This window comes from Solea solea, chromosome 19 (genome assembly GCF_958295425.1).
Source record: "Solea solea chromosome 19, fSolSol10.1, whole genome shotgun sequence".
Classification (NCBI taxonomy): domain Eukaryota; kingdom Metazoa; phylum Chordata; class Actinopteri; order Pleuronectiformes; family Soleidae; genus Solea; species Solea solea.
This window is the reverse complement of record NC_081152.1, coordinates 14,725,311-14,735,736: the sequence shown is the minus strand read 5'-3', so window position 1 is coordinate 14,735,736 and position 10,426 is coordinate 14,725,311. Positions and strand designations below refer to the sequence as shown.

The 10,426-nt window shown below is 40.9% G+C and overlaps 1 protein-coding gene across 2 annotated transcripts; it reads right to left on the bottom strand.

The window, feature by feature from the left end:
• Positions 1–10,426, bottom strand: si:ch211-282j22.3 (ER degradation-enhancing alpha-mannosidase-like protein 3). Of its 2 annotated transcripts, none has more exons than XM_058617155.1 (21): positions 9,997–10,426; positions 9,418–9,883; positions 8,999–9,044; positions 8,306–8,406; positions 7,699–7,738; positions 7,476–7,588; positions 6,994–7,147; positions 6,737–6,871; positions 6,505–6,610; positions 6,173–6,270; positions 5,903–6,028; positions 5,698–5,781; positions 5,492–5,575; positions 5,196–5,320; positions 4,885–5,080; positions 4,569–4,723; positions 4,355–4,472; positions 3,957–4,130; positions 3,598–3,763; positions 2,699–2,890; positions 1–2,172 (listed from the first exon to the last, which is right to left on the bottom strand). In XM_058617155.1, exons 2-21 carry the CDS (start codon positions 9,513–9,515, stop codon positions 1,934–1,936), a joined length of 2,550 nt encoding a protein of 849 aa, XP_058473138.1. In that variant the 5' UTR covers positions 9,516–9,883; positions 9,997–10,426; the 3' UTR covers positions 1–1,933. The 2 variants fall into 2 exon arrangements, with proteins under 2 accessions (XP_058473138.1, XP_058473139.1); XM_058617156.1 differs by having other exon boundaries at positions 10,248–10,426.

Genomic DNA, 10,426 nt, shown 5'->3' with positions numbered 1-10,426 from the left:
TTTAAAATTGGGATTTGGACTTTATTGACGAGGCTGTCTCTAGCTCCCACCAAACCAGAGTACTGTCATGCATCTGTTTTGGCACAGTTTGAGCTTCAGCCACTGATCAGCCGAAAACCTTAGAAAACAGAGGAAGTAAAAGCTAGCACATTTACATAATGAAGTCCTGAGGTATACGGGTTGGCAGTGCCTCGTAATGGCTAAAGACAAAAAAAAAATAAATCAACATCAGGTTGCATCAGAAAAGGTCCAGAAATGCAGAGAAACACAAACTTAATAAATAATAAAATTGCAACATATTAGTGAGAATTAAGCAAATTAATATAAAAACCTATTAAATTAGTTGTGCATTTTTTTAACTGTTGCATCAAATAAGTTTTTACTGATAGTATAATAATGCCCATTTTAATATTTGAGTGTGAATGAGGGTAATGGGAGTAAAAACATTTTTTATTATTTAAAAACATTTTAAACAATGTGCACTATCCAATTGGCCTTAACAATTCAAACCATGTCAGACATCACTACTGTGTATATGTGTGTGTATATATACATATATATATATATACATTATATATATATGTAAACATACATATATACATACACACGCACATACACACTAGCAAACGTACAATCAGGCGGAATCGTCCTTTCTGTTGCCACAGATGTTCATACCCGTGTTTCAGAGCGCATAGCAGTTGGACTGCAGACCAGCCAGTGACGCTGCATCTGGAGCTAAGCAAGGTTTGACTGGACATGTAGACTTCAGTTTCAAGAAAACCAGCTTTGGTCATTTCCTGTGGTGTTTTTAAATGACAGTTAATTGTAACTTAATCATGATAACTCACTCACTCACTCACTCATCTTCTACCACTTTATGCTCCACATGAGGATCACGGGGGCGCTGGTGCCAATCTCAGCTGACATAGGGCGAAAGGCGGGGTACACCCTGGACAGGTCGCCAGTCCATCACAGGGCCACATATAGAGGCAAACAACCATCCACTCTCACGGTCAATTAGAGTTCCCAATTTGCCTGCGGACTGTGGGATGAAAACAGGGGCCCTGAAGGAAACCCAAGCACTTATCATGATTATACAGGGAAAAAAAATCAAATCCGAGTTCCCAAAAAAATGTATCTTGATTCTTCACATGATGACTTTGTAAAAGACAGGAGGTTATCACACGAGAGCAACGCAAACACGCGCGCGCACACACACACACACACACACAACTGATTCATTAAATTGCATTAATTCTTCAAATTCCCTGAATGTGCATACAATTAAAAAGTTACACAAACTTTACAAATTGGCCCCATTTCTCTTAATTCGTCCAACAACATATTATTATTAGTTCATGGTTACTAACGCCACCTAGTGGTGATATAATTAATTTCTAAAGCATATTTAACAGTACTCAACATGGAAGGTGCAGTCTAAACTGAAAACAAATGACACAGCATTACAAAACATGGCAGAATATGTTTTGTTCCCTATGCATGTTCTCCCGTAATTGAGGTAATATTAAAAATTGTTGCTGATCTACAGTACTGTCACCATTTAACCTACATGCTTTCTGTAGAAATACTACAGGCACCAACCAAGTCATCTCTTCTTACAGTTTTTGGCTATAAACTATCAAGTTCAGTCTCATTAGATTATAAAAAAAAACATTATTTCCTGTGCCACACAGAATAAAAGCTACATTTGTCAAACTGTGTTATAAGAACAGAGTCATATTTATGTTTCAGAGTAGAGGCAGGATGTGAGTGTGGCCGTCACCGTGCTCGACTCTCTTCCACTGGCTGTAAACGTGCAGGTTGTACAGTTAGGGCTCCATACGGGGCAGTGAGGGGCTCAGAAGCACACGCCTCTCTGAAACAGACTGGGAATCAGTGATCGGAACCATGGCTCCTTTGCGATCTGCAACGATCAAGGATCAGAGTTTGTGGTCTGAGATGAATCGCCTGAACATGACTCAGTCCTGTAACTCTCTGTTGCCTTTGTGCAGAGCTGCTGCTGCCGTAACGATTGTTCTCCTTCTAATTCTGCTTCCACCTCTTTCTCCAGGACAAACTCCAGCGTGGGGCCTCTGGATGCACCTTCCCCCTGCTCCCCCTTCTCAGCAAGGCGGAGTTTGACGTTAAGGCCAATGTGTTTTCCTATCTTATCTGGACAGCGAGGAGGAGAGACAATGAAATGTAAACTTAATATCAAAGCACAGAAAATAAATATATAACTGAGAATGAAATATTAAATACTGAAATCCAGCTATGAGACATTTGTTCAGCTAACTGGATCAATAGATGGCTGATCTGGCCTCAGTATCTCCAAATGCACATTCAGTGTCTTCTGAGATGCATTCAGTTACTACAATGTTAGCAAATCCAAGAACTGAACGGCATGCAAAACTGTATGCAAGACTTTAAAATATTTAGAACACATTATTAAAATGTCTGAGACAATAAGAGTAAGAGAAGGTCAAAATACAACAAACTCCATCCCAGATTATGAGCTATCCCAGCCAAAAACTAAAGAACTGAGACGTGCCAGTGTTAGGAGGATCGGTAATTAATGCATCCCTCGATTTCACTCTCTTTCTGCTTGTGAAATGAATAAGTGACAGCTAACCAATTACAAGAATTATTCTGGTGATAACTATGATTTGATGTAAAAACAATACAGAACCCAGCTCACCATGTCCCATCTGCTTTTCTTTGGGCAGCAGCAGCACGTCCACATTGTGATGTTCCTCCAGGGCGGCTGTGAGCATGGCTCCCTCGCGGCTGAACAGGAAGACCAAAGCTAGAGTAATGTCTTCAGTGGAGTCTCCATCTCCAACCATCTGGAAGAGGGGCGTTTCCTCGCTATTACTCCCCTCATGATGGTCTGGAAAGAATTATGAGGGAGTATTCAGGAACCTAAGGCATAGGTATGAGGTGCTGACACATTATCAGCACTGCGTTTGCTGAGCATGCTGCCGTTTATGGTTTCTGTGAACCAGACACTCATTCTCACAGATAACATAGCTGAGGGGAAAAACAGCCCAATAAAATCTATGCCTGCTTAAGTCTACAATACCTGATGAACGTTTGCTGGAAACGACAGTTTGTAAACACACTCCCCCGCCAAAGTCCATTATGAAAAATTGTGATTTCACATTACGCCAAACAGAAGTTGTTAATCCACGGCTGCCTCTATCAGTAAGCTCAAATATGTTTTTTTTATTATTGTGACGTTGGTGTCCCTTTGTCTGGGCTTACCCAGTGAAAATATGTACCATATAAGGCAGCAACAGACCAGCTGCTACCATGTCCCAGCAAGCTTAAAATGCGGATTTTCTCAATGGACTTTGGTGCGGGAGAGGAAGTAGTTTACCACCTTCAGTTTCCAGCCAGAAAAGACAAACATATTAGAATATATTGCAGACTAAAGCAGGTGCTGGTTCACTAAACTGGCAGCATGGATGTCAAGTCAATCTCAATAATGTGTCAACACATCTAAAACTATCTTTTTAATTTCTGTGAGGTCTTGTGACAGTATTTGGAAGTTATTCTTTACGTTGTATTCTGTATTATTAGTTATTAGTTCCTTACCTATAATAATGAGTCCTATGGCTCCGGCCTCCTGTAGCCGACGAGCCTTCACAGCAAACATGCAGTCACCACGCACTGCCAAGGCGATATTGCCTTTAATTTCAACTGCATTGTCTATTGGCCCACAGGCAGTGTAGGGGGAGGCTTTCACAATGCTGCCCTTCAACTGTGGCACAATAATTAAGCATCATTTAACATTTACATAGTTTAGGAAGAAATCTGTTCATGTTATTACAAGAGAAAAATATTTCGGCTTTGACTTCTCACCAATTATTACCTCTCTGCCTAAATGTGATTTTGTAACATCATTTTGCAACTTTTTCCTGAACTTGGATATCACTGTTACATTGGAAGCTCACCCCGTGCTCCTGTTTTGAGAGGTCCATTCCAAACTTAGAAGGTCCTGCTGTCAGTACTGTCCGACCCAGAAACGGGGGCGATATGAGCTGAACAACATGAGGCGCTACCACTTCTTCCTCTGGTGTGTGGCTTACCTCTGCCACAAGTTTTACCCGGTACACTCCTTTATGGTCCTGAAGAGATTAGAAAACTGGACTGAAAACAATGCATGTAGTAGTTCACGGTCATCTGCATTTTAGTTGACCCACTTTTCACCCTTTTAACTTTGCTAGCAATCCTTTAAAACCATTTGAAAAAGCTGAATGGGTACTCCATTGGCAAGTAAATACACAGTACAGCATTGCTAAGAAGATGAATTACTTAAAACATCAAGTCTTGTTTGAGAGAAAAAAACTACCTTTAGACTTCCAGCGTTTCCTACTGTGACCTCGGTCAGCGGAGTGAGAGAAATGCCCATGCTTTTCAAAAACTCCACCGGCTCCATGCCATTATCGTGGAGCGGCAGTTCAATTTCCCTGTAAACACAAGGATTGAAAATCAGAATACAAAGGTCTGGCAGGTTGCAATGTCAATTTAAAATTGAAATAAAAGTTTCTTAAGAGTGGACAGACCTGATGGGTAAGGGACGGAATGCTCGTCCCACCCCAGTGAGATACTTGTAGCTGTCGCGGATAGTTTTTGCAAATGAGGGGTTGTTGGGGAACAACGTCTCTGTGCTGGGGCAGGAGTGTGTGAACAGATCTTCTTCTTGAAAAACAGGAACAGTCTGGAATACATGACTCACGGTTAAACATTTTCACTAGTGACACTCAAACAATACAAGAATGTACATGTTAAAAGTGTTTAACCACATGTAGTATATAGCACTCAATTGGCACTGAAGTAGTAACATTAGACACATTAAACACTGAACTACACCACGTGTACCTGTGTTAGTGATGAATCAAACACTCTGCCCGTAATGTTGCCATGGCAGGGCGGCTGGGTGGTAGAGAGAGACAGAGGGAGGAGGTGAGCCTCTGTGGTGAAGATGAAATCATCAATGTCGATGGGCAGCTGGCTTTTCTCCGAAAACAGCAGGTAGAGGTACTTAAACATCTCTGCCAGGAAGAAGGAGTCCATCCTACATACACGTTAACATACACATACAAGTCAAGAGTGGGAAAAAAAAACAACTTTTACTATACAACACCTTCCTGGGGTAAGATGTCTGGAATAATATCGCTCTCACTTGATACCTGTCTTCATGCGCCCCTGTGCGGACATCTTGCACAGCGGCAAATCCACAAGGCACTCTGGTGTAGGCGTTGAGCTTTTCCACGATGGACTGTCCCACTCTGAGGTAGTAGGGGTCACCAGTGGCCTGCACAAATCAGAGTATGACTCAGATCAAATGTCTGACATTGTACATTCAGTTCGGTAAGAAAAAGGCATGGTATTTTGACACTATTGTAATAACTTCATCTGATAATCCCAATGTTTTGGCTCATTAGTGTTCAAACAAGATTACTACCCATCCCATCTGCTTCATCACCTTATAGAGGTAGTAGGTACTTTCTGCAAACTCTGGTCTCAATAGATGTTGGCCCCAATGAACTCTGAACTCTGTAGTAAAAGCCTGCAGGGAGATTAAGCAAAGAGAGAGAGAATTAAATTGTTTTTATATACTGTGCATACAAATCAATACATGTCAATTAAAGATTATTTAAAAAAAAGGGAAAATTAGCAGATAATAATTACCTCTGGAAGAAACTTGTGCTGCTTGGTGACTTGATAAAGCATCTCATGAGTCTCAATGGCAGGTTTCAGATCTCCTCTTAAAACCTGTGTTGAAAAATGAAATGTCTGAATTATATATTTACCATTTGTCAGCACTTCTTTGCAATCAACCTCTTCAGTCCTACTTTATGTGCTAATAGATGTACATTAATCATCTATATGTGACCTGTAAGCCAGGGAAGAAAGCCAGGAGGGAGTCCATCCAGCTGCGCACGCTCACGGTGGGGTTGTGCATGTGTACATTGAGCAGCAGCGGAGGCTGACTGATGTACTTCATAATGGCACTGTAGTGCTGTTAAAGACAATGGCATTTAGATAAGGAAACACTGAAAAGGTTGTTGATTCAAACAATATAAGCTAAATCAATGTGGCAGGGAGAAGCAGAGTACTGAAGATGCAACAAGCAAATACTTTGATTCAGTGACAGAGAACTTACAACGTTGAACCTCTCCAGAAAAACATTATCTCCAAGGAGAATGTAGGCCTTCATCAAATATTCATAGTAAGAGTCAATACCAGCACCGACTCCACTATCTGCAAACATAGAAGTGAGAGGACAGTCAGTTTGCTGGAACATGGTTCAGGTGTAGAGCTATTAATATATAAACTACTGTATGTTATGTACGTATATTTCAGAACTATCACAGTTCTGTATCATGCTGAGTGTAGACTGTATTTGTGAAAATGTGTAGTTTTCACGTTGTCTTTCTGTTACAAAAGTTTAAAAAAAAAATACTTTGTATAAAGAATGTGTTTGAATTGGCTCACCCCTGCGGACCCATTCTCCATTATGGATATTGATGACAGTCCCCACCAAGTCACTTCCTTTCTGTCGGTTTTCCCAGAGGACATCCATTGCCTTCCTCGCATGTTCCTGTAAAACAGTAACAATCAATTGCTTATAATAAAAACAATCCTAGCCAGAATTTGAATGACCTATGTTTTTGTACTATAATCATAATAATGAAACACACAATGGAGTTGCAGCAGAAGGTAATACCTCAAACACAGTCTCTCCTGACATTCTGCTGAGGGCTGCAAACTCCAAAATCATTGTTCCTGCACAGGCTGTGCAGGTGTCCGATTCAGTGCCTGTGCGTGAAAGGGGATTCAATATTCCATACCGCAAATTCACCTGGTGAAACAAAAAAGTTTGATCATGAACTCAGAAATATGTTCTTCATAACTATTAAGGTAACCATTCAAGCATCTCAGTTGCAATTGCCTAGTAAAGATCCGACACAAAATCCACAGCACCTTTGGGTAGGGAAGGCCACTTGTGGTGTTGAAGGCAGGCAGTAATCGATGGCCCAGCTCTTTGGCCATGTGTAGGAGCTCATCTTGATACCACTGCATCCTGTCCCCACGCTGACGCAGCAGGTCAGCCATTACATGAGCCCCCAAAAGCCCTCTGGTAGAGAATTACATAAGAGAAGAAAGAACAACAAATTAGTAGAACGTTGATATAATGAGATACAATACTTTAGCTGTACATCCTGTCAAGTAAAATAGTATTTTGCATTTTACATTTTTGTTGTCACTCTTTTTAATACCTGCATCCATCTGAAAATTAATGTCAGATTAGGTTAGCACACTAGTGCCAGCCATTGACCTATCAGCAGCACTGCAACAAGATAAATAGGCACCCATTTATCTCTCATGACACACAAGTGTGCTGCAGTACTGTGGTTCAAAAACTCTGATACTGTACCAAACTAAATCACAAACGCATTCCATACCCCAAAACCCTGATGTTGGTCTCAAACACGGACACCACCACGTCGTTGTCCAGGCGTACATCCCTCACAGTCTTCCTCACTGCATCCTCAAACTCATCAAGCTTGTTTAAAACCTGCTCATACATAAATGGAAACATACAAGTACATCTAGGTTAAAAGGGGGAGAAAAAATGTGAACTATGCACTTAAAACAAGAAAACAGACAGAAAAAGCAAATACTTACCACCAGGGTATCAAGGGTGTCAATCAGAGTGAGAGAAAACCTACAGAGCAGGAAGGAGAAGTGTTGTGTTATAGTATGTGTGGTATAGCACAGTGGAGCAGGTGTGCACTTTGCTACTGATCCAGCTGAATTTGTAACTAACCACATACTTTACCCAAACAGACTAAAATCCTTATTTATGTAATATTTGCTTTCTGTTTAATTGTTCCTCTTGTTTTTTTCTCAGTTTAAATATATTGCTCATTCTGAGCAATATATACACATAGACAATTTATTGTTGTCTTGTACATTCAAAAGTTTTAATATAGCATCAACGTTGTGCATTCCTGAAAACGATGTCAACGTTAGGACATACTTGTATGGTTTTTATTATCAGCAAATTAGGAGTTTAAAAAGTAGCACAACTTTAAGAAGAAACCAAAACCAAAACCAAAACCACTAACTAGACTTCAAAAAGATACTCCTGAGAATGGGTTCGGACTGAACTGATGCGAATCGATTCATTTATAAAAAATTGATTGTTTTCTTGAAGACATTTTACTGTTGGTGCTGAGTTCTGCCAACTGGATCTATCTAGGCTCCACATGCCAGCAGATGATGAACATACTTTCCCAGGGAGTCATCTATGTCCCCTCTGTTGGGCTCCAGGCCACGGACTCTCCCCCTGCAGCTTAGAGGCATCAGCTCATCTGCTGGATAGGCATATTTCTGCAATACAAAAAAAAGTGACTTCAAGGCAAGTTTCATGTTTCATGATGATGGAATGGGGGTCATGTAGGGTTTATAATTCTCTAGAGAGAAAAAACAAAGCGAGGAGAGTACTGTTAAAGTACTTTTTTGGGTATTAGAGGGAAACAGGAATGAATATAAAAGGATTTCTTTCACAGCCTTCAGTACTTCATATTTGTACAAGCTCTTCCCTTGTGCATAACGCCCTGATTTAAGTAGAAATTATCTATTTTTTATATTGATCTTACAAACATCAACATAGTTTGTTGTCTTTGAAACCTAAAAGAACAAATATATGACTTTGTTCTAATAAATTCATTATCACATTTCCCTCCTCTACAACACTATATGGAAAACAGTGTTTTACTTTCTCCTGCTTTTAAATATAAATCACTAAACAAATACCTCACAATCTCTTTGAAAGATGACATATCTGTGCTGCTTCACTTGAGGAAACGTTATTTGCTGCTGGCAACCGTTACGCCAGCAGCTGACACTGCAGCTGCAACCAAATCCTGCACCAAACAACTACATGCAAATATAAATGAAGAGGCTGTTGTAAAAAACTTACCATGTAACTCCCATACGCATGATCAAACATTTCAATTATCTTGTTCCTACGAAAAAAGGAAAAAAGAACATTAACATTTTTTCACATTTTTACTTAAAGATCCAGCTTGTAACATTTGTAGGGTTTACTGGCAGAAATGTAACACACTACCCTACATACAAATGTTTGTACATGGGTAGGTTTAAAACAAAGACGGGTTCCATAGCCTTTCAGCATTGTTTTATGGAGGTCCCTCATAAACCCTCATTGAAAGAACATTGCGATGAAATGAGTCGTTTATCTATATAAAAATACAGTTAGTGTTAGAAACATGGCAGTATTTTAGTTATAAATCATGCACATATTTGCTCTTATTGCAATTTACACAGTGAATCAGGTCACAAAGTAGGTGTGTAAAGACAGGTCACAACAATCTTCACCTGATAACAGTCATCTCCTCCGGTGTCATGCCCTGGCTCTCTTTACATTCCACCCAGCTAAGAAGACTGGTGATCAGTAAGGTCTTCAGTATCATCATCGTGACCCTGCAAAGTTCGTCTCCTCGTGTACTCTTGCCTCGGGTCAGGCTTTTACGTAGACACAGACGATCCTGTCCTTTGTCCGAAAACCCTCAGAGAATCACACAGTCCAACAGCAGGCACAGCTGTCCGCCTTTAAAGCCCCAGTATTGTGCATTCTGGTGGAGAGTCGGCTGTCCTCATCTAGCTACCTCCCAGCTCCATGTCCCATATCACCGCTGTGGTCGTGCTGCAGTCGATCCTGTGATGTTACGATCATCACATGCCACACAAAGCAGAGCAGAGCTGCTGACCGCTATCCATGTTCACTCACGCGAAACCACAGCAGTCAGCTGGTCCTCGGTAAACAACATCTGCTAACGCTAACCTGTAGAAGATAAGAAATTATATGATATAACACAACTAGGGCTAAAAAATACATTTCGTAAATACCGTAATGTGAATAGATTTGAAGATATTAAAAACCATAAATGTAGTTACCAAAGTGATGACAGCGTGCTAACCCCCGCTAGCCATCACAGTGCTACCGCTAGCCAGCTAGCAAGATGCTAGTGAGTTCAACATTGCCTTCTTAGCGGCCGGTTAACTGCGATATTAGCTCGATGACGTCAGCTACAACCAGCGCTCGCTGCTAAAACTGTTTGTGTCGCACAACACAGCATTATTCGCTGACACGTCGTTAAAAAAACACTGCCACACGACACCGCTACCTGTCAAATTATTTTCCCTACCCGGCGGCGGCAGTAGAGGTAGCTCGAATGTTTCGTCCCCACTAAACAGGAGCAATTTCCGTAGTAGTCAGAAATGGGGTGGCGCTCTGTACTGGCGTCGACTTCACGTTGCAGAAGTGGGTGTGGTTCCTATTCATAATGCTACATTAATTTCGGCAAACCTCAATCCCACGTCCCCC